Genomic DNA, 25,219 nt, shown 5'->3' on the forward strand with positions numbered 1-25,219 from the left:
ATCCCAATTCTGTCCCCATTGCCTCATAGGAGAAGTGCTCCATCCCTCTAATCAACTTTGTGGCCCTCCTCTGAACTTGCTCCACCAGGTTGATGTCCTATCTACAAGTATAAAAAGTTAATGTAAATAATAGATTGAATCTAAACGTGCAGCCTTATGTTTGTCTGGGCAGATCCCATGTGATGGAACTTGGGCTTGCTCAGTATTCGTGCAAGTTATCAAGAGACTAATGGTGCTGAACTGTACCTTTAAATTACTCTTTCATTTGGAGTTGTACATAACCTTGCACTGACTAAGAAAATTCATGCCACATTAAACACTGGTACTGCTAAGGATCAAAATTCCCAAACCACTTGTGGAATAATATATTAGGAGCTAGGACCATCAGCACCCATTATGCCTTTAGAGAAGCATGGAAATATGGAAACAGAGGGCACGTCAGCAATGTAAAAATGTGTTGTACTGATGGTCAATTCCTCTTCAGCATGACAAAAGTAGAAACTAGAGGTTGCTTCTCAAGGTGCAAGTAAGATTCATTGTTTTTCTAAGTCTGAGGTTAATTAATCACTGGTAGATCACCTGTGGTGATGGTAGAATGTGTTCCTCTGGCTTCTTTAAAATGCAGACTGAAGTCTTTGTAAGAGATGTGGTCTTGTTCATCTTGGCCTCACACCTCTGGCTTTAACAGCATTTTCTTCCGAGAAAGGGAAGATTATTTTCCAAATGAGCAGATATTGCTGTGGGGTATGAGGTGTCTGATGTCCTGTGCAAGAGGCCTGCTGGTCATGGTTTTCTGTAGCTGTAAAATCTGTGAATCTGGCAAAGAGATGAAAAAAAAGCTTTGTTGAGAGATCATTGATGTATTTTGCTTATGATTTATCCCATCAGAAAAGCCACCAGAACATCTGTCTCTTAGACCCTCATCTTTCAGACCTTGGTGGAAGGGACATTTTAATCTGTGTCTACATGTAAAGGAATGTTTGCAGCATCTTGGCCCTGGCATGGGTGGAAGATGGAAAGAAGGACAAAGTGGAAAACATGGACTTTGATTAGAAGGCAAACTGTGCTCTAATGGAAGTGATTAGGGACAAATTTTAGACTTTGTTTGTCCATAAGGCAATCAGTGCTTTTCATGTCTGGTGACCTGGAAGGCTGCCAAGATGTTCCTCAGTAACTAATCCCCAGTCAGTTCTGGGCACAGAAAACACCTCCACATATCTAACACTCACTAGGGGAAGAGGTTAAACACTAATGGTGGTAATCAATGCAGAGAGCAGGTTCTCACTTTCCCATCAGAAGTTCTTCCTAACTTGTCTGCTTCCCAGAGAGGCAGTGGTGGAACAATTCAAGAGGAATTCACTGCAGTGAAGCTGATGGTGTGATGGCTCATGGATGGCTAGGAAAGAACAGATCCAAGATGGACCAAGCCTAACTTTGAAAGGACTCAGTCCCGCCTTGTCTTATTTCTTTTATGAAAATCCCCTCTTTCTGTAACACCATGTAAAAGCATGTCCTGCCCAAAGAAGTGCTTCTGTGTGGGCCTCTGTGAGATGGAGTCCCTCTCATCTGAAAGGTATTCTGTCTCTTGTCTGCCAAGGCAGCTGCCACTGGTAGCTTGAGGAGCCATCCTGTGAAACTTAAGCTGCCAGTGTTACAAGCGAACACTGGTACATATTTAACATGTACTTGTCTCCTTTGTGCTCCATTCTTGTTATGGAATCACAGAATCATTAAGGAGGGAAAGACCTCTAAAATCATGGAGTCCAACTCTTAACCCAGCACTACCAAATCCACCAGTAAGCCACATCCTTAAGTGCCATGTCTACACATTTTTTGAGCACTTTCCAGGGGTGATGATTCCACCATTTCCCTGGGCAGCCTGTTCCAATGCTTGAACACCCTTTCAATTAAGACCTTTTTCCTAATATCCAGTCTAAACTTCCCCTGGTGCAACTTGAGGCCATTTCCTCTGCTCCTGTTTCTTGCTACTTGGGAGAAGAGGTCAACCCCCACCTGATTACAACCTCCTTTCATGTAGTTGTAGAGAGCAATAAGGTCTCCCCCGAGCCTCTTTTTTCTCCAGGCTGAGCCCCCCATCTCCCTCAGCTGCTCCTCATCAGACTTGTGCTCCAGACCCTTCCCCAGGTTCTTTGTCCTTCTCTGGACATGTTCCAGCACTTCCGTAATCACTACTCAAGTAACTCAGCCACACCCCTGCTGATTCTTGATATTTCCAAATGAGCTCTGGGATTGAGGCAACCCCTTTAAATAAGGCAGCTGTCTCTGTGGATGCCTGAGGAGCAGAGATGGAGAGCCTGACTCTACATGTGCACAGTGCAGCAAGGAGAAATGCCACCCAGAGGGATGTCCTATGTTAGCACAGGCCCTTGGAAACTGCCTTGGAAACACCAGGGCCAGTACAAGTGCTGGGCCCTGGCACTGTCCCACCATAGCCCATGGGACACTCAGTGTGATGGGTTCACTCTGTGCTAATGAGCTTTTCTAAACAATGACCAGACATGGTTCAGGGAATAGCACAGTCCCAGGCCAGGACCTTTCCCTAATGGGCAGTGGGAATGTAGCATCCTGGTTTTGGGTAGATGAGAGCAGGGAGAATAGTTTGGTTCCACCTTCTTGCCCTCTTGGCCAAGGAATGAACTTGTTTTTTACAGAAATAAGGAAGTGCTGAGCATTGTAAAGCAGAAGGGACCTTTGAATGTGGAAGCATTGGTCCATATTATGCTATTTTGGGGAGAGGTGGGGGTTTCCTCAGCTAGTCATAAATGTTGTCATCATTTTTCATGTAGTGGCACAGCTACCAGGTTTGTAAATAGTTCTTATGAAAATCACATCCTTCGTGGTGTCTTTTTCTATGTGGATTTGAGTTTTCATCCAGTGACCTTTGAAGTCTAATTGGAGGTGTTGCTGGGATGAGAAGCTCAGTGAAATAAGGAAGTTCTGGAACCTCATGACCAAAGCTGGGAATCTGATCATAGAGTCAGAGAATCACAGAAGAGTCAAATTCCAACCCCCCCTGCCATGGGCAGAGACATCTTTGACTAGATCAGGTTGCTCAAAGTCCCATTCCACCTGGCCTTGAACACTTCCAGGGCTGGGGCATCCGCAGCTTTTCGGGGCAACCTGTGCCAGTTCTTCATCACCCTTATGGTAAAGAATTTCTTCCTAATCTCCTAATCCTAATATCTCATCTAAATCTACAGTTTTTCAGTTTGAAGCCATTCCCCCTTGACCTGTTACTATTTGCTACTGCAAACAGTTCCTCTCCAGATTTCTTTTATTATATGTGAGGGTTTCTCACTGTTTACAGAGCCAAGGCTGTCTTTTACCACTCCACATGGGGACCTTGAGCCAGGCTGCTTTTTCAGTGTCTGTCCTTCTGTGTGAGCCTTACCTAGATTAATCTTTGTGCACTTGAATGTCTCTGCATCCTCAGAATGAGTCTTGGGGGCTGGCAACCATAACAGGAACATGTCTGACTGATAGCAGGCCTTGCTTATTAGGGATTGACCTCACTTTGAGATGTCCTGCACTGTGCTTTTAGCTTTGCTTCTCTGTGATCAGCAACAGCAGCAAATGGGTGTACATAAAACAAAACACCCAGCTACATTCTTCACTCATTTCCATTGATCTAAATCCAGATTAATTTCACTTTAGTGAATGATTAACTAAACAAGAGAGTTGGCCTATCACCAGACTTTGTACTAATTAGTATTTTTCTTACCAGTGCCTGCAGAAAAGCCAATCTGTTTTGTATTCTGAGCTGGAAAACACGCTCTGGTTTGTGGTAATTTTCACCACCAGCGTGTATGTCATTCCCCTGGGCTTCCACAACCCCTTAGAAAAGCCTGTTACAGGGCAAAATAATTCCACCAAGCTTTTGGTGCTCATCAAGTGCTGGGTATGGAACGCTGGACACGCTCTCTGCCTTGGGGACTTGCCTGGAATTCACACTGGCCTCCATTTGCTCATAGCTGTTTTTTGTGATTTTTGCTTTCCATGCAAATAGATGAGCTTTTGTGAAATACCAACGCAGACCTGGGTGAGTGGCAGCTGTGCTCTGTGGCAAGGGTAGCTCTGCCTTTGTTGGAGGGGTTGATCCTTGCTCTGGGTTATTCAGAGCCTCAATTAAAGGGAGCAATTCGTGGTTATTAGTTTTCCTAGCTGGGGCAGAGCACAATGAGGTCGGCTCAGTGTGCAAGGGAACCCCCTGGATGGTTTAGACAGCCCAGGCCTCCCAAAGACCCAGGGGGAAATGGGGAGGGGAGAAGGACAAAGCTTTGGGTGCTGGTGCCAGGCAGGGATGCTGGGACTAAGCATGTCAAAGGCAGCTCTGCTCTCTGGAGGGGATGTGGGGAGATGCGTGGGAATGGTGCTCGTGCCAACAGATCTTGGCAGTGGGGTCTTTGTTCACCGCTGGTATTTGCTGAGCTGATGGATCCCATTTCCACTGCCCTGAAGGAGAAGGTGGCAAAGGGCCAACTGGTCTACACTGGGACTTGTGCAGTGTGTTTTAGAGTTATTAAAAAAGTTCTTTTAAGAAATGGATGAACTTCCTTAGCTCTGTTTTCCATCTTCTGCCTTCCCCCTCTCCTGTGTGTTCTGCATAATTTTTACAATGAATTTATACATTTTTCCACTTCATGTTTTTGGCCACTCTAGCCAACGGCAATTATACAAAATATTTATGATCTTATCAGAAAGTGCTAACAAAAAGCTTTAACGTGTCTAGCCATTTTTTTGTAGCAGACTTCACCGTTCCTTACTTCACACAGAAAGTCCCAGCCCAGCATGTGCCCTGATACACTTCTGCAAGCACAAACTCATTCTCCCATGATCCTCATCCAGAAACAATTTCTTCTTCAGGTCAGCACCTAAGATATCCACTTCCCAAGGCTGTATCTCTCCAAACCAGGTCAGATAATCTTGCACAAGTCTTCACCACACTCACTTAAGGCTCAAGTCTCTCTTTAAGAGGGAGGAATCCCACCTGCAAGAGGCAGCTGGGAACTTCCTTAGGATTGCAGTTCCTGTGATATGATTCCAAATGATTCCAAACATTAGCTCCTCTTCCAGTTCTCCCTTTGCATGGGTAACATATAACTGCAAGCCAAACCTTGCTGAATAGGCAACTTCCCTAGGAAATAAAGCTGAGATGTCATTTTCCCATATCCCATGAGGAATAGATGCTGTGATCTGGGAGAAATAACAGCTGTGCATTGCTCAGCAGTTGCACAGATGTCTAAATCACCTGTAACATGCACCCACACCTTCTCCATTGCTTCTGGATCTTATGGGAAACTGGGAATGACCCTGCAGGGTTGATTTTCTGTAGTCCTCCCTGATAAAACCAAAACTGATGGCCCTGTCCTGTTTGTGAGCCCTCCTGGCTGTGCTCTCTTTGTGTTCAGACACATGAACATCCCAACAAAGCTCTGTCTCTGCTCTTTCCTGCTTTTATTTTGTTTTGTGCCCATCACGTTTTCTATAAAGTGTGGGAAATAACCATTAAAGAGCTCCAAGAATCACTTTTTGAGATATCAACTATACTAGTTTTAATCTGCCTCTATGCCAATGTAGAAAGGGAGATCATCATCTAAGATAATAGATTGGTTATTACGTTGGATACTAGGAAAAAATTTCTTCACTGAAAGAATGATTAAGCATTGGAACAGGCTTCCCAGGGAACTGGTGGAGTCATCATTTATGAAAGTGTTCAAAAACCAGGTGGACATGGCGTTTAGGGTTATGGTTTAGTGGGTATAGTGGTATTTGGTCAAAGGTTGGACTTGATAATATTGGAGGTCTTTTCCAAGCTTGATGATTTAACTGTGATTCAGTGCTTCTATAGGATAGGGGAAAAAAATAAATGAAAGAATTAGAGTCTGACCAGTTCTCAGTGCTCCTGAGAACATCTTCGTGCAATGTGAGATGCAATGACAGCAACTTTGTTTTAGCACTGTACAAAGGTGCAAACCCACACAGTGACTGTGCTGAAGAGGATCACCATGTGTTGAAGTGAATCCCCATGCCAGATGATGCAGGCTGAGGATGCAGAGCTGACTGTGAAATCCCACTTCCCAGCTACGTAGCCCCACCTGATACAGCAGTTCCTAGTATAAGACCTGCAAGAGGCATCACTTAGGGGGAAAAAGTGGTCCAAAAGAAAAGAAATGAATTGTTATTTAGTCTAAATTTGAAGTGCGGGTCCCAGGGGTCCTTGGAAAAAATTAAGCATGTGTAAATAAAAAAAAAAACAACCAGATCTGTCAGATGTGCTTTGAAATGTGCAGTGACTCTGCAAGGACACCTTCTGAGGATCAGTTTCACTGCAGACCACTTGCTGAGCTGCTGCTGAGGCATCTGATGTGATACAGTAAATCTGTCCCTTCCTGAGTCTACAAGAGCTTTTTTGAAACCATTTTCCTTCTCAGGCTGGAGAGGAGTGTACAGGATGAGCAATTGCTGAACACTGTCCTTCAGGACTCATCAAAAGCTCTTGAGCTGAAATACTGTGCTGCCTGCAAGGTTTTATTTTATTTCTAATTTAAACATCAATTCCAAATCTCTCATTCCTAACTGGCAGCAGATAAAATTATCTACCTCCCACACCATACACCCCTAGGTGCATGGGCTTGCAGACATTATACTTTGTAGGAAAAGAAACCTCTCAGAATTGGTTTGGGACCTCTTAATTAAATGCCTGTCGAAGAGAAAATACTAATTCACCAAAATTGAAGCTTACTGGGCAAAACCAATTTAGATAAGTTTTTGGTCATGGAGAAGGATTGGGAAAAAAGCTTTGAAGGTATTAAAATGTCTTATTTCGAACTTGTTTTTTTTGCGAAGTGAAGAAGTTCTGGTTTTGGTTCAAAACATCAATTACTTAATATGTTTTGAAAAATCAATGCAAACCATGTTCACCTTCAGAGATTCAGCGTGCTCAGCTCCCTGGAGAGGGAGCATGGGGACAGGTACCACCCTGCTGACTTTGCAGGTCCTCTGGAAACACAGGTTTTCTCATGCTAGGGTCAGCCTTTGGTGGCTGTGTAGCTGAAAGTTTTACAGCATTAACTCTTCCTGGCATGTCTATGGAGAGGCTTGGGTTGTGCTGCTGGCAGACCAGCAGAAGAATAGTGCAGTCTGATTCCAAATACATGAATAAGACAGCACAGGTGAAGTCACAAGTATTGAGGCCGTGTTAATGAGAACACAGCTGCACTGGGCAGGGCACGTCTCCAGGATGAAGGACCACTGCCTCCCTAAGATCTTGCTTTATGGTGAACTTGCCACCGACTGTCGCATGAGAGGAGCCCCAAAGAGGAGATACAAGGACTCCCTGAAACAACATCCCAGCCTTGGCCATATTGATCTTCATAACTGGTCTACTCTGGCCTCCAATCGGGAGGTCTGGAGACACACCATCTATAACACTGCTGATGCCTTTGAGAAAGCACGCAGGATCACCCTTGAGGAGAAAAGACAATGCAGAAAGAATCGTGCCCTGCAGAATTTACCACCTAAGGAGTCTTTCTGCTGTGCCTTTTGTAACTGGACATACCTGTCTTGTATTGGCCTTTTTAGCCACCAACGCGCTTGCAGCAAACGTGGGTAGAGCCCTTCCCAAATCTTCGTTCGCGAAGCCCAGCCATGATGATTGCACAATGTGGCAGCCCTGTATGAATGCAGGGGGCTTGATCAATAGGGGCTTTTCTGGCACAGACAAGCTTTTAGTGGGGAATGAAAATCACAGTACCCAGAAATGAAAGAGTGGTAGCTGCTGATTGGTATCCACATGCTTTCTGCCTCTTGAGTCATTTCCTTTTTGTGGTCTGGTTTGATTCTCTCCCTTTCCCCTTCTTGCACAATTGTCTTGTCTGAGGCATCTTTTCAGACCTCCGTAAAAATATGTGGTTGACATTTTTGTGCAGGGAAAACATTTTCAGGGGCAAAGGAAGAGGAAAATGGCATTTGAACTATGTGCACCTGGCTTGAGTAACACAGCCCAGGTTGTGCCTGCTTTGGTTTATTGCCCACAAACCCTAGCTTTCCAGGCTCCAGTTGTCAAATCCTTTGTGTAGCACAGAGTCAAGGGGGCTCAAAAGCACTTCCTCAAAATGTCCTCAAAAGCACTTCCTGCTTAGTTGCTTTTCTTTCAGCTGCTTTTAGGCTTCAGAAGGGAGATTGCTGAAGTGCCCATAGGAAGGAAATGCCCAGATCTTATGCAAACCTCCTTAGAAAGCAAGGGCCTGTGGCATGTATGGAGTTGGGACATGGATGAAGCTGTCTGGAAAAAATTTATATCGGATTGAAGTTATCAAGCTGTAAAATCCAGATAGTCTCCAAAAGTTGTTTAAATCTGTAAAGACCTTTACAGATATCAGTGACCCATTTAAACCCTTTGCAGGTAATGAAGCAGACACTGGGCTTGCTTCTGCTGTCCTTTAGTCATTTTGAATAATGTCTTTTTCCAGCTGGACTCTGTAACATACTGGAAGGCAGAGACAGAGCTCTGAGAGCCAATGGATTGTAGTGACGCCCGATCTGGGGCAAGCCCTTTTTCTCACATGATCAATCACTTTGTCCTTATGCTGTTTCCATTGCTGTCCCCAAGGTTTACCCCCAGGAAGATTCTCAGATGGATAGTTTGCTCTTAAAGGATCTCTTCTGAAGGGCTGTACCACCACAGAAGTATCCCATTGCTTCCTCTAGTTAGTGATGAGGCTTGCATATGTCCACCTCTACCTTCTGTCTCTTTGTGGCCAGTTCAGCGTCTTGCCCAGGAAAGGCCAAATTCAGGTAGTGGCAGGATGTGGTCAGCAACCAGACAAACTTCTGGGTTTGCTGAGGTGAATCCGTAAAATAACATCCTTCTGCTGGGATGCTACTTTATCCTGGTTTCTTCTGAGAGGAGACTAAAGTCACTTAGTTTTCTTAAACTCCTTTATTTTGTAAAGGTGATGTTACAAATCTTTATAAAACAAAAACAATCTCTTAACTGGAGTCAAATTTATACAGAAATTTCTTTGCTTTGCTTTTATGATATATTTATACTGCTGTTGCTCAGAGTCCCAAGGCCACTGTTGCAGTTGCCCCCAAATATACCCATGTGGAAGACAATACTGCTCAATTTGCAGCTGTATAATTACACCAGAAGAGTAATGCCAGTCAGAGTCCCTCTTAGACATGTCCTTGAGGTTTATTTCTCTCTTGGAAGTTATTTGAAAACAACTAGTGTATATTTATTGATCAGCTGAAGAGCCATCAGCTTTGAAATAAGTTTCTTCCAATTAATTCTCTTCTGGAACTCCTGTGAGCTAACAGAATGCCATGACTGGATTTTTTGTTATTATTCTGGGCAAGTAATTGCTTTTACAGAAATTTAATAAATAAAATAACATTTTCAGTCTTCCCAGGATTTGCTTTTTAAAAAAATCAATTATAAACTCTTACTTGGCATTCCTGTCTCTGTGTTGTGGCACATGGGAGGATAATGGACAGACTGTCTTGTACCTCCAGCCAGCAGTGGGAACTGATGGCTTCAGCAGATCTGTAGCTGCACTGCTCCGTTGGGCTCATCTGGGGAATGTGCCTTTCATGAATGCCGAGTGGAAGTGAGATTGATGGGGTTCTATAGCAGAAATACTGTAATGTTCCTGTTCAGTGAGAGCCAACCTACCGGAGCTCCGCACAGAGTTTATTTTTAATCATCTCAGTTGTTTCAATTACAGGACTAACACAGAACTGCTACTTTAGAAAACAAATGAAACACAAACATGTCTCTTGTGCTGAAAGCATTTTACAACATTTGAGTCCATCCTAAAACCAGCCATTGCTGTTAGAGATTTAGCATTTTTTTTTTGTTACTATTGCTGCCATCTCCCTCTTGTGAAATTTGCTGCTGGCAGAATTTTGCTTGCATATTACTTGTTTAATAGCACAGGAAAAAAAGATAAGAGAGATCTGCTTCTGTTAGTGAAATGTTTCTCCTATTTGTACAATCAACACTTGTATGTGTGGTATTGATCCTAATAAGTTTTTTAAGGAGTATAAAGTACAGATGTTTCAGTTTGACTCTTACAAACCGTAGAAGTCTCATTGTTCATTGAATTGGTGGATATTGAACTGATCTGTATCCAAGGCTGAGGGAGCTGGGGTTGTTTAGCCTGGAGAAGAGGAGGCTCAGGGGAGACCTCATCACTCTGTACAACTCCCTGACAGGAGGTTGTAGCCAGGTGGGGGTTGGTCTCTTCTCCTGGGCAGCTATCAGTAAGACAAGAGGGCATGGTCTTAAACTCTGCCAGGAGAGGTTTAGGTTGGATATTAGAAGAAATTCTTTACAGAGAGGGTAATCAGCCATTGGAATGGGCTGCCCAGGGAAGTGGTGGATTCTCCGTCCCTGGAGGTTTTTAAGATGCAACTGGATGTGGCACTTAGTGCCATGGTCTGGTAACCATGGTGGTGGTGGACCAAGGGTTGGACTTGATGATCTCAGAGGTCCCTTCCAACCCAGCTGATTCTATGATTCTATGATTCAGTGGTGCAAAATCCAGGGAGATAAAACTTTATTTTTTAAAACTTCATGAGTGAGAAGGGGAGAGAGAACGATGAAATTTGTCAATCCTTGGCAAGTTCTGCAGCTGTGAGATGGTCAGCAGGTTAGACAGTCTACCTGCAGTACTTTCTGTTGCCATCCACAGGCTGTTCATTCCCATTTACCTCCCTAGAGAGTCACTATGTGCTAATCTCTTCTTTCTGCACTCTTGGGATTCTCACTTTAGGTGGGTTTGTCTCCCCACAACCAGGTGAGTAGTACCTTTTATCCTTGTTCTTCATCTAGAATACAGGGTCAAGCAGGAAACTTTTTCAGCCTTCCAGCACCCTATTCTCTCCAGCCTAGGAAGTGCAGGCAGTGAACACAGATAAAATTATCCCAAGGAGCCCAGCAGCTGTGTCAGGAGTTCAATCTGTGCCAATAGAGCAGCCACTGGGGAAGGGATTGTTGCTGTGGCTGCTGCCTCCCAGAGGATGTGCTCCAACTCAACTCCATACTGTCATCCTGTTGAATATTTTATAGGTCATCAGCACGGAGACATTTTCACTGCAATTCATCTGCTAAGGCAATGATTGACCACTCAAGATAAACCCTGTGGTTCACTAGGATCAAGGACACTTTGCATGGTGAAGCTTCATCTTTTTCTTAAAATGGGAGAACCGGAGAGAAGGGGGTGAAGTGCCCCAGAGCAGCAATCAGCTCCTAGCCTGGATGGAAAGCACTGCAGCTGCTAATTACTTTCCTCAAAACCTTGTGCTGTTTGCCGACAAGCTCCTTGGCACACAGTCTGTGTGTTTGTTTAGGGGCAGACACAAGCAAATTAGCTTGGAAGTGCTGAGGTCTGATGCTATATTCACAGTTCCCATAGTGCCACTTATTCCCTGTGGGAGCATGTGCAAATTAATTCTGTATGCTGCTCACTTAAATGGTGCTAATTGCACCCGTCCTCTTGACAATATACTTCTGCTGCCAGCTCGTCCAACGAGCTTCTTGCGTTTGTGTGGGCGCAATCCAGAGCATCCTGCAGTGTAGGTGTCTCTTGAAAAGATGAGTCCCCACCAAGACTCAAGAACTTCTCTAGGAAATTTAAAGGACATCTAAAGATGGGCTAAGGGCTAGAGTATGGGATCAGCCTGGAGATAGGGCTGATGGGTGTAAAGCATTCCCTGTGTGGGTGTGGTTGTGTAGTTATCACTTCTTGTGTGCTGTTGGGGTGTGACTACCTGTAGCAGTCTGGTCCCTTTTGGAATGAAAATCTAGCCAATGAGACAGAAAGAAATGAGAAACAAAAAAGGCAATGGATGGTGATGAAAGGATGAGAGAGAGAAGCTTGTATCCAGAGCAAGAAGATTGTATGAATGCACAGCCCAGCCTGCCACATTATGGAGGAAACAGTATTTTTCACACTTCTGTGATCAGTTCTAGTCTAAGTGAGGTAGAACAGGAAGAAAAATGTAGGAGAATAATTTAACTTTTTTTTAATTAATATTTTACTTCTTCACCTTCAAAAAGACTTCAAGTGTTTTGCAAAGGCCAGAACTCCCTGCATTTCCCCCATCCCTACTTAAATAGGATACAAAATTTCTTGGCTGTGAACTCAGCCCCTTTCCCACTTTCCTATTTGAACTGAATACATTTAAAAACTGATGACCTGTGACCGTAAAATGTATTTAGCATTTATGCTCAAGAGGGTCCTTTTGGTCTTTACTAGAGAACTCTTAGCAAAGGATGCTATTTATGGGCGGTAACTGAACCAGTAACCATAAATGTGGCCAGAAGCATCTCTGGGCAATGTAACACACTCATCTGTACTGTTGTCTGGCACGTTTTGACCCAGGCAAGCTCCCACTCATGGGAACATTTCTAGGGCCCAGCTGGGTACTTACAACATGCCAGGGAGTGTTCATGGTCAGCAGCTCCCTTGTTTTGGAGGATAAGACCATTTGCTATCATAGATATGGGCTTGAACATGCCTTGGCCTTGGTGCCCAGGAATGCACCCAACCATGTGCATTTTAATTGGATGGATGTAGCTGTGGTGCCTTTGATAGATGTCTAATTTGGGAACCATGTTTCCCTTGGTTCCCCCTGTAAACAATGTGAAGAGTGTAGCTTTTTCAGGGCTACATCAGGGCACCCAAATTGAATTTCTGCTCTGAATTGCCCTTTGAAGGAATCCTGCGTCTCCATTCCTATAGAAGGAGCCAGAGGAATGTGTCCTCTTGCCTGGGACCTAAATATGTGTTGTATGAATGGGGTATAATACCTCGCAGTAGTTTTGCTTGCCCTCTGCGTGGAACGTAACATCTACTGGACAGTGCCAGCACTGAATGTGTGGTCACAAAAAGAACCACATTTTCTGGCTGCTGTGCTGGTAAAGGGAGAGGGAGCCAAGCGAACACAGACACCTACACTCCCGTTCCAGTCTCTTGGTACCTTCTCAGTAGCCCAGGGAACCTGGAGAGCAATTCAGGTGGGTGCTGGTGCATTTAAACATGTGACAGCCTTAGGAAATTATGAGGAGTAGGATGGGCAGCCTATAAGCTATGTTGTGGGGATGGTTTGTTATTCACTTCCCATTTCACCATCAGCATTTATGAGGTCTACAAGGGAACTGGAGAGGCCTTTTGACAAGTCCATGTAGTAATAGGAAAAGGGTAATGATTTTAAACCATTATGAGTCACTGGACCAGGTTGCCCAGAGAAGCTGTGGATGCCCCATCCCTTGAAGTGTTCAAGGAAGGTAGGATGGGGCTCTGAGTAACCCTGTCTAGTAAAAGGTGTCCTTGTCCATGACAGGTCCCTTTGAACTCAAATCGTTCCATGATGCTGTGATTTTATCATTGTAGTGACAGAGAGCCTTTGTGTGTAAATCTGGAAACCTCATGTAGAACCAATGCAGGCATTATTTGAAAGAAAAAAGGTGTAATCAACCTCGGCTTCAACAGCCATGAGCAGGTGATTTTCCTGGCACTGATGGACTTCAAACTTCACACTGTAAAGATACAGTGTGATTTCAGAAAGGAAGGAAGAGTTATACAAGGCATTAAACTGCAAGGTGGAATCATGTAATTGCTGCAATGCTCTGTAGTACCAACACCTCAATACAAATTATAATGTTAGTATAGATGCAATTGCAGTATCATTACACTGTGAGCACCACTGCTGTAGTTGAAAATAATGCCAGGTTTTTCCTTACAAATTTGTTCCTGTAGTGGGTGGCATTTTATGGATTGGTTCATTTACAGAGAGAGAATATCTGACAGTGAACATTTGCCAAAAAATATACAGTGAACATGGACAGAGTGTGGAGGTATTCTTTTAAAAGAAGTATTTTTAAAAGAATGAGAAAAAAACCTCAAGCACCTTAAATGTTGAGGCTTGATAATGATCCATGTACAATGTTTTATAAAAGAAAAAAAAATGAAGAGCATATAGAGGCAGTACTATATTTAGGAGTCATCAACTGACTGCAGGGAATTAAATGTGCTGGACGAACTGCTGCACAGAGAACTGCTTGAGTAATTAAAGAACAGAGCTAATGGGCTCAGAGAAAGCTCCTCTGAGAAACTACTTCCATGACATATTCTTAACTATAAGAAAAATTTTCTCACCAGGTCCTTCCCCTTTAAGTGTAAGTGTCAATGGGAAAAATTATTTCAATGTAGAAAAAATGTGCAATACTCTCCGCAGAAAAAATGCAGGCACTCCACCCATTCCTCCAAATCTCTCTTTCTTGCAAGGCTGTCTGGTCTGAGGTTTTGGGAGATAGCTTTTAGGGAGGCCTGCATTTGCCCAACTATTGCTTTATCTGTGGATAGAATTATGAAGGGTTAAAGATCATTGTCATGGGATGAGACAACTCAAATGTTTAGGTTGGGAGTATCTCAACTTTTGAGAGAAACTGGGGACTTTTTGTTGTGGAAATAGAATAATGATGGATATATGGAGAGTAGTTGAATCTCTGGCAGTACTGCTGAGATTCTGGAATCTTAAAATTCTCAGTTTGGAGGGAAAAAGAGAACCATGGTAATAAATAGTGTTTGTTTTAACCTTCTTGTGTTTCTCTTCTCACCTCCCTACTTTATTCTTGTGGAACTTGACAGATACACATGTTCAGCATTCATTATACACAAGTCCCCAGAGGAGATCTTGGCAGCTGAGGGCTTACTTATTCTTGAAAGAATTAAAATGGAAATTAAGAAACTGTTTCAACAGAGTCTTAAGGATATAAGGATGGAGTGCTGGTGACTGGGGTTCCTTAATAGAAATCCCTAAGGCGCAGCAGAATCACACCATTACTGGCCAGGAATTGCAATAGCAGACACAATACTGTCACTTCAACCAAACTTTCTCCTTCTCCTTCTCCTTCTCCTTCTCCTTCTTTCTCCTTCTCCTTCTCCTTCTCCTTCTCCTTCTCCTTCTTCTCCTTCTCCTTCTCCTTCTCCTTCTCCTTCCTTTCCTCCCTCCTTCCCTCCTTTCCTTCTTTTCCCCCAGCTCCCTCCCTTCTTCCCTTCCTTCCTCCCTCTCTCCCTCCCTCTGCCAACTCTACACACCTGCCTCTCTCTCTACTCTTTTCTCATTCTCTTTTGTTTTCCCCATTTTTTCTATCCTGTTTCCTTTAATTTCTTTTTAAATGGCTTAGAGGCAAAGAGAGTTACACTATCAGATCATTCATGTTGTTCTTTTCCAAACTCACAGCCCTACTGTTACTGTTTGACTACAATAGGTTATTAATGCTATTTTAGTGCTAGTGAAACTTCCTGAGCTGACACACTGTTCTGACATGTCTCTCACAGTGCATGGACTTTCTAAGACATATTGTCTCTCATTTTAAAGATATTTTACAGGTTTGGGATTTTTTCGTAGGGAAGATTTTAAAGAATGACATGTAAAAGTGACGCTTAAGTCCCTCATTATCATCAAACAGATCTCAGTATGATTTGTTTATAGAAAAGGGTGTTGTCTGCAGTGTGATCACTTTCAGAAAGCTACATTGTGCTTCCTTGGACAAGAAGTTCATATAAAGCAGAGACATGGTTGGCTTTCTGGGCTGAAAACACACATTGTTGGGTCATGTCCATCCTCTCATGCACCAGCACCCCCAGATCCTTCTCCTCAGGGCTGCTCTTGATTTGTTCGTCCCCAGCCTGGACTGATACCAGAGGTTGCCCAAACCCAGATGCAGCACCAGCACTTGGTCTTATCAAACCCCATGAGATTCCCATGGGCCCACTGCTCTAGCTTGTCCAGGTCCCTCTGGATGGCATCCCATCCTTCAGGTGTGTCAACTGCACCACTCAACTTGGTGTCATCTGCAAATGTGCATACTCAGAGATTTCTAATCCCACTAATTATGGGCCTTTGATGTGATAATAGTGTAAGGCTATTAAAAATGAAAAATGGTTCATATGTACAGTCAGAGAGTAGTTTTCCTGATCTCACTCACAAAAAAATAATATTTGATGTGGAAGCCATTGACTAAAGTATTAGAGAATGGGAATTATTATGCATCCCTATTCAAGGATTATAATTTTATGACAAAGAGGTCATCTCTAACAAAACTAATTTTCTTCCATGGAGTTACAGTTTGGTTGATATGGTACATTTGTTCTTTGATAAAGCACATTTTTTCTTAGGCATTGTTACTACATATTGAATAGCATTTTCATTAAAAAGTAACACTCTACAATGGATTAAGAGCTGACTGATCGCATGTAGCAGGTGTCAGTGGAAAGTCATCATTCCCAGTGAAACTGTAAAGGGATACATAGCACTTCTGGTGTTATTAAAAATTTCCATGAACCACGTGGGCATAAATGCAAAATCTTTGCTGATAAAAATTGTGGATAAAGCAAAGGATTGATAGAATTTTATATAAAGTTGCAGACAAGGATTGGGGCGCAGAAATGATTTTTACTGCACTGACTCAGTGCCTGTAACCAAAACAGCATTAGTTGTTAGAAAAGCCAAACTTTGAAGGATCAGTATAACATCTGCCTGGGGCATATGACACTTCTAATCAAAGCTTAGTTTTGAACAGGAATAGAGGTAACCTAACTTTGGCTCTCACAGGTCTTGATGGTTTCAAAAAAAATTCGACTTTTAAAGTTCATCTGGTGGAGATCTTCTCTTTTGTGCTGGGAAGTTATGGAGACTTCCCCTCTGATGGAGGGGAAACTGCCACATGGTTTCACATGCCTAAAATAAAGACATAAGTGGGTTTGAGAGAAGTATTCTGGCTTTCAAACCAACGGGCATAATGAGGCAAAAGAGACTTCTGGCTGAAGTTTACATGAAATGACCCTATGCATCAGTCAATGTTGGTTCCTGGTGTGGTAGAAAAAAAAAAAATTGGCTACTCTGAATTTTATCTATAGAAACAATGGATAATACACACTTGCATGAGTAAACAGTGCCTGATCTCCCCACTGATGCAGCAAAGGGGTGACTGGATGTACCTGACTGCTTTTACTGCTGCATTGGCTGTTCGAGCTTCTGTCAATGGCTTTTAGGGCCCCCTTTCTCTCCACTGAGGTGTGAGTGCTTCATCTGCAGCTGATAAACTGGACCAAAAATTCATTAGAACAATAAAGCAGAAAAAAATATTTCATTGCTAGGCTTAATCAAAGTTTGTGGAATATTGGATTTTTTTACAAGGAGACAGAAAGCAGGGGGAGAGATATAGTGCCTGCTGTCAATGCCCTCAGAAAAGTCTATTTTTTTCTCAGGATTTCAGATGTATCTTTACAAAAGATTTCAAAGCAGACTTTCTGTAGAGAATCTTCAGAGAGCCCTGTTAGATTGTGCCCCAATGATGAGGGTGTTGCCTGGACTTGGGTCACCTTCCTCTCCTGGTTCCCCATCCCTTAGGGAGCAGTTGGCTCTTACAAGCACAACAATTAATAACACCTAAGAAATAACATACTAAGCACCAGGTGGAAAGGATAGAAAATACCATCTGTATCAAGAGGATTATTGCAACTGCAGAGGATATGTGTGTTACCATGGGTGTGACTGGGCAAATGAAGAGGGGGGACTTGGCTGTGTTCACCTGGCTGTCCTTTAAATCAGAGAAAGGACAATCTTTTGTTTAAAGGGTAAGAAGTCAGGGGTGCAATTTTATCATAGAATCATAGAATGGTTTGGGTTGGAAGGAAGGGACCTTAAGGATCATCTCGTTCCAACTCCCTGCTATGGGTAGGGATATCTTCCATCAGACCAGTGTGCTTAAAGCCCCATCCCACCTGGCCTTGGACACTTCCAGGGATGGAGCAACCGCAGCTTCTCTGGGAAACCTGTGCCAGGGCCTCACCACCCTCACAGTAAAAAACTTGTTCCTAATATCTAACCTAAATCTCTACTCTTTTAGTCCAAAATCATTCCCCCCTTTCCTATCACTGTCTGCCCATGTGAAAGGTCCCTGTCCCTCCTTTTGTAAGCTCCCCCTTACATACTGAGAAGTGCTATAAGATCTCCCTGGAGCCTTCCCTTCTCCAGGCTGAACCTCAGCTCTCAGCCTGTCTTCACAGGAAAGATGTTCCAGCCCTCAGATCATCTTTGTGGCCTCCTCTGGACCCACTCTAATAAGTCCAATATATATACTTATATATAAATAATATAATATTTGTATACTTTTATATATATTGATACATTGTTGTTATTGTTGTTATTCCAATATATATGGTCTTATGGTATAGAAAAGATTTTATATTCTCTTTAAACTGATTCCCTGAACTACCTGTCCCCATCGTTTACAATTACCTATTGACCTGGGAAAACAAAGCATAAATAAAAGTGATTTCAAAGGTATGGCAGGAAAGAGGTGGATAGACAGTTCTCTGTGGAAAAGTATTTGACTGTGATTGTGTTGACACTAATCGTGTGTATTGGGTGAATATTTTTCAACATTTCAGTCATATTTAATTCTTTCTTCTTGAACAACCTCAAGGAACAGACATGTGGTCCTGGAGGAGTGTTAATATGGGAATCACACATAACACAGTAAGACATAAGACAGTGTGCCTCACATTTTGTCCCTGGCACTCTCCTGTGGTGGGACCTTTGTGTGATTATAGTCACTTCATTGTTCTGAGCTCTGTATTCCCTTTCCTTCACAGCATTTCAGGTTTGAGGTGTTTCTGTGTAGGAGCTGTCCTTTCTGAAACTTTTGGGCAGCATCCCAATGTCAGCTGGGCCTTCATAACTTCCCTTCCAACCAAACTGGGAGTAGAGTGATGTTCTATATTTTCTTAAGTTTTTCTGACTTTCATGCAGGAGAAAGATAAAAAACCAGAGAGTTGTCCTAGATAAGGGAAAGGCTCAGGTCATCTATTCTGCTTGTCTTCTTGTCTAGTCAGTCAGAAAAAAGTGGCTCGAACCCAGACACAGTATATTGGGTCTTTTGTCCATCATGCAGGTAGGGAATAGGAGAGAGGAAGGGTATTTAGGATGTGCAGAGACTGAGGCAGAATTATTGCTGAGGGACCATGTGCAAGTGTTGAACAAAACCCAGAGGCTCAGTCTTTGCTAGTTCTGTGGCTTCCAAAATTATGCCTTTCCTTGTGATAATTTTTTCCTGGTCCTTTTGATTTTCAGATGTCCTGTGTCCAAATGTCCACGTGGAAGGAGATCGATTCAAACACACCAGTGGGGGGACTGATGAGATTCCAGGTAAACAGACAATCTCTTCTGCTGTATCTCTGGGAACTGAAATAGCATAACTGTATGTTTCTGTGTAGGTGTGATGCTCTGATTCATTACACCTTTCCTAGTTAGAGTTTATTCCAATATATCCATTTATTTATATTTATTCCAACACGTATTCAGTGGTGGAGAAGTATACTAGAAACTGTTGGACTGCAAAAGAGTTATGCATTGACAGTCAACAAGAAATTAATAGAAAGCTTTCTTTTGATATGACTAAAATTTTTAAAAAAATATATATGAAGCTTGTTTTAGTAGCTAGAGGAGTGCTATAAGTCTTGGAGATCACTTTTTTTTTTACCAGTCTACGTTTAGTCAGTTTTAATGTCCATTTATTTTATCTGTGATTGTTGTGGGAAAGCCAAGCACAATGGATGAACCACTGAAGAAATGCTTATGTGTAGATAGATAGATAGACAGATTTATATAGATATATAGATATATATAAAAGAATCTTTTTCGTGAGTACTGCTGAAAGATCAAGAAAAAAGCCAGTCTGGTGACATCTCTGCTTTTTTTGGGAGCTCCGATATATCTTTTCAGCCAGTTGAAGGGCTTAATCTGTCAGATATATGCATGGACTGTTCCTCTTTTCCAGCCCCTCAAGACTGAGCTGTTGGCAGAGAAAACATGCCCATCAAGGATGTATTGGGAATATCTGTGACTGACCCAAGAACTTAAGTCACTGCAGTGGCTCTTCTGCAACTTGATTAGGAGTAGAAATAGTCAATGTTTGACAGCTTTGCTACTTGTAGTTTTTTCACTGGGGGATTTTTGCTGCCTGCACAGAATATCAGCTCCAATTGTGCTGTCTGTAGGCAACTTATTTTGGCTGCAGCATGATTACATCAAAGCTTGTGATAATGTTGGGTGGTAACACCTTTTCTGGTCATGAAGACCAAGCTCATAATCCCGAAACACCTATTTTGAACTGCTGTCTATTGATAGGTCTTGAATTAACCTGTCCTGACAGTCCTCCTGTCCCTGGGCTGGGCAAACTTCAGAGCTATTCAACAATAACCCTACTGATTCTGAATGAACCTATTTCCAGTGGAAGTGCTGCTCAAAATCAGTAGAAGGATTGTATCCCTTCTTAGATGATCATCTTCTATGTGATTCTTTTCAGAAGAACGGAGTTGGAAATGGCTGTCTGCATGTAGTTCGTGTTTATCTGAATTTTGATTCAAGTTCTAATTAATAGACTTCATCTGACTTTAAAAATATATCTCCTGTTGAGCAATATAAAGGACAAGAATCCCAATTCAGACCTGTCACAAAGGTTTTGAGTAGAGTGAGGTGTAGATGCTTATATGCAGTAATATTTATATATCTCTGTGTGTGTATATATATACATACACACACAGAGTTAGGTTCTTTCATAATGTCTTTGAGTTATTTTTCCTTTTATCTTCAAATCCCACTTACCTCCTATAAAACAAGTCAATATTCAGCATTTTAACTTAAAAATGACTTTTCAGTCTTAGATCTGTATGTTAGTTCAGGTTGGAAGGGTCCCATGGAAATCATTTTGTCCAACTTCCTACTCAAAGCAGGGTCTTCCCTGAAGATAGGTCCACTTTGAAGTCAGATCAGGTGGTTCAGGACCTTGTACAGTTGTTTCCTGTATCTTCAAAGAGGGACAATCCACAGGTCCTCTGGACAACGGCTCCAATTCTGTCAATATCACACTGATTAATTTTTTTTTTCCTATAATAGGAAATTCCCTAAGTAGAATTTCATTTATTGCAACATATCTGGTTAGGCTGATAGCTTAGGACTGTCATTTATTTGACCTAAGGAACCTCTGTTCACTGTAAAGTGTAAATGTTCACCATACCATACAGTGGTTTAACAATAGGACAGTTACACTATTTGATTAAAAATGATTATTCCAACAATACAGAGTATTTATAGAAGGCTCCTTATTGCTTCTACATGGTGAGAAAATTATTTTTTCTGTTCCTATCCCTGGTGGTTAGGGAAATATTTGCCTCTTCCCTGGACAAAATGGAATGGATATTCTGGATCTGCTAAGGGTTATTGTGCTGCTGGAGATGGGTACTATAGGACCAAAATGCTGTTCCACTCCTTATGTGCTCCTTAATTACTCTGTAGCATTTTCTGAAGACTCCGGGTTCCTGGGTCCAATTCCAACAGAAAATCATTGCCTCCTTTTAGCTAAACTGGAAAATATGCAGCACTGAGGGGGAGGCTCTTCCTCTGCTACCCAGGTCCTCATATACACAAGGATTTGAAAGTAACACCTGTGCCTTGTGCTCCAGTCGGAACCAGAATTGATCTTTGCCCAACAGGCTCCTATTTTTACAGTAGAAGCAAAAATAGAAGTTAAAACATAAAATGAGCTATAAAAGGAGAAACTTTGTGACATGGAGGGGAACAGTGGCGTGACTGAGGTTGAAGATGTATGGTAGTTCATTAGGTCAGAGGCTGAGAGTGGAGGTGAGGGTAGTGAGGGTGGCTCCATGCATAATCAAACAACTACATCAAAAACCCACATCTGATCTGGAGGAGAGCCAACATTCTAAACTGATATTTTCCTTTTAAACGACAGATGATTATTTTTCTTTAGACAAACAGGACTAGGTAAATCTCACCTATCTGAGCTCCAGCAAGCATTTGTTGTGTACTGTATTGAAAGTCATTGCTAAAGTGAAAAAGGGTAGAGATTAACAAATGTAAAGTGAGACAGAAGTTTCTAGGAAAGGGAGTAATAAGTCAGAGGGCAGGTAGTGGTGAACTTAATCAGAGTCTAGTTTTAAGTCTAATCTCTTCTGTGAGTTTCCACTCTACAGATCGGGATCAAATATCCTTGAAGGAGGAACTGATTGGCCCCAAAACCAGGTAGTTTTCCCAATTGACTTGGGACTATTAGTCTAAAAGGCCTTTTATGGTAGGTATGGATCAATAACAGGACTATAAAATCATACTGTGGAAACTGATGGTGTTTCAGTAGATGTTTGTACATCACAGTGCTATACAGCTGGGGAGAAGGCAAAGGTCATTATTGGCAGGGCAAAGTAGGGAAGAATTCATGAGACTGGACAGGCCTTTGGTTACAGCTTATCTAGAAAAGGGTCCTCCGACGCCTCCTTAGCTCAGGAAAGACGGATTTGGCCTTGAGGAGCTATTAGTGTGTTCAGGAGACAGAGACAGGCGAATAAAAATCTGGGTTTGGCTAATCTTGCAGTGTGCAGGTGGGAAGGGGAGATACTAATGCTTTCATAAATAGATCAGGGAACAGCAGGAGGGAGATAGGGGAATCACTCAAGCTAAAGGACAAAGGCAATAATAAGAAATAGCTATCAGCTATTTAAGAGACATTCAAGGCATTAGAAGAAGATTTCAAACTGTCAGAGATATGAAGTACTGGGACTAGAGATGAAGTTGTACTAGTGGAGACAAACAAACAGCAGTGGATAGTCATGAGTCCTCTCATAGCCAAGGTTTGTACTCTATGACTCTCTCGTATCAAGGCTTTTAAAGAAAAAATCACTAGCTGACAAGGCTTTTAAAGAAAAAATCACTAGCTGAGGCATTCTGGAAAGGCTGCTACAGTGAAATCAGACTGCATGAGGCAAGAATATATAGGCAGCTTTACTACTAATACAAATTTTGGCAGTGAAGTGAAACAGCATCTGCTTAACAGTACATAACATGAATTCAGAAAGTAATATTCCTAGATGAATTATCACACAGGGAATTTTGAAAGAAACCAAGAAATCTTGGTTAGAATATCAGTATAAACACTATTTCTTTTCCATAAAATCTGATATTTTAAAGCAATGCTTAATGATGGTTTAAGAAAAGTTCTTAGAGCATTCTTGTGGGTGCTACATTTGTTTTTTTATTGGGTTTTTTTGTTTGGTTTTTTTTTAAGAGAAATGAAGACAGAAGAGGATTTAGCTCATCTGCCCCAAAGTATTCAATATAAAACCCCACTTATAATACTTAATATCTCTTATTATGTGGAATTGTCATTTTCATTCCATTGACATTTAACAGAGGATCATGACCAGGCAGGAAAACACAATGATAACCTTTTGCACCCTGAAGATGTGGCCGCTATGTATTTTTATGAACAGTAATATGGCATCAAAACAACACATGAAAGTTATTCAGAATGAATTATACTTCTTGAGGTTTTAGAACTTCCCATTTGAATGATTTGTATTTTAAACTAGACCTGCAGGACGTGGGATTTGGTTGCAGAAATCTGGATGATCCCTAGAATTAAGAATGAGCTGAGCTCTAGTCCTGAGCATTACTTACCAGAGGAGATAATACTCCTCAACAGATACTGACTGTTGCTTTCAGGGGGAATCTGCCACAGAAGTAAAGAAAGTCTGCAGTGATTTTCACAGAGTTCTAGAAAAATAAACCCTGGAGAGGGACAATTCCAATCACTACATGGCATTATCCATCCCACACTGGATAGTGTTAATGGGGTAAGGGAGGAACATGAAAGCCCTGACTTTAACTCCTAAGTAGTCACACAGGCTTTGTGTGTGAAGAACAGCAGAAATTGCTTTATGGGTTGTACCACAGATTGACCTCAGCCTCCAACTCTCTTCCCCATCTCCGAAACCTCCATGTGCAAATGAGCAAAATGCCAAAATGTTTATGACCTCTATGTTTTTCTGTAACTCTGTAAAGGGTGTTAGGGCATTTTACGATGAAGGCACTGGTTGTAAAACTAGTACCCTCCAATTATAGACTGCAGTGGTTGCGTTTAACTGTCAGTGTGTCTCCAGTATCCTGTGGTTTGCAGCACAGGCTTCACATTCCAGAAATGCTGGAGACTCACTAGCTAATTACAGTATCCCTGGGACTATTTATATTTGCCCACTAAAACACGTGGTAGTATGAGAAAACTGGAGTGTTCAGGCTGCTGAACCCGCAGAATGAGCACATCAGACCACTGTCCTCCTGGGGAAAAAAAAGGTGCATTTGTGGTGCCTGTATGACAGGCACTTTGCCCTGTCTTTGCACTTGGCAGTCGCCTTGGGAAGCCCCAGAGAGGCCAGTGGATAGTCCATGAATAGCTGCAGAGATTTGCAACATATCCCCGTCTTTGGACAGTGGATGCACAGACACAGTGGTCACCATCAAAGGCTGCACATGTGCAGTGATGGTGGAGCTGGTTATTCGTGCAGACACCAGCCACTCTCCTCTCCATCCTTGGAGTTAGACACACACAGGCAGGACTGGAAGCAGCTGTGACATTTATGGGAGGTGAGGCTGAAGGATAAAGTTTGGCTACGCCATGGCACAGTAACTTGCTCTCGTGTTTTTCAGTGACCCATCACTAGGAAATTATAATGGGATAGGAATCATGGCTTCTTATTTCCTCCTCCCCCCACACTTGCTTTAGGAAGTCCCCCAGATAAGTTGAAACTGGGCTGAGATGAATTTGAAACTGGGTTCCTGAGATACATCTGGATGTAGCTGCTGTATCTCGTAAGAAGCAAATAGGGAAAGCAGTAGCTGACCTCTACCTGTAGTCACAACAGTTGAGTCTCCTGTGAGCTGGAGAAAATGGCTGGACTTGTGCTGTGAGGTGGATTTGTCCTCTGGGCTGGAAGATGCAGTGCAGGTGACCGTATCAAGTTCCTTTTGGCTTGTTTTTTGGGATCTGATGTACAAGTCTTATGAAAAGCAGCTGAGGGAGCTGGAGTTGTTTAACCTGGAGAAAAGTAGGCTCAGGAGGGACGTTATTGCTCTCTACAAATACCCGAGAGGAGGTTGTAGCGAGGTGGGTGTCAGTCTCTCATTCCAGATAACAAGTGACAGGATTAGAGGAAATGGGCCTCAAGTTATGCAAGGGGAAGTTTAGTTTGGATATCAGGGAAAATGTGTCCACTGAAAGGATGGCCAGGCATTGGAACAGGCTGCCCAGGGAACTGGTGGAATCACCATCTCT

At 42.5% G+C, this 25,219-nt stretch overlaps 1 protein-coding gene across 1 annotated transcript in view; it reads left to right on the forward strand.

The window, feature by feature from the left end:
* Positions 1–25,219, forward strand: part of COL22A1 (collagen type XXII alpha 1 chain) — a 222,523-nt gene that overhangs the window by 47,913 nt on the left and 149,391 nt on the right. The window contains exon 4 of the mRNA XM_064644186.1: positions 19,171–19,245. Coding sequence (XP_064500256.1) covers positions 19,171–19,245 — 75 coding nt within the window. The remainder of the gene's footprint in view (positions 1–19,170; positions 19,246–25,219) is intronic.

The sequence above is a fragment of the Pseudopipra pipra genome, chromosome 1 (assembly GCF_036250125.1).
Source record: "Pseudopipra pipra isolate bDixPip1 chromosome 1, bDixPip1.hap1, whole genome shotgun sequence".
Classification (NCBI taxonomy): domain Eukaryota; kingdom Metazoa; phylum Chordata; class Aves; order Passeriformes; family Pipridae; genus Pseudopipra; species Pseudopipra pipra.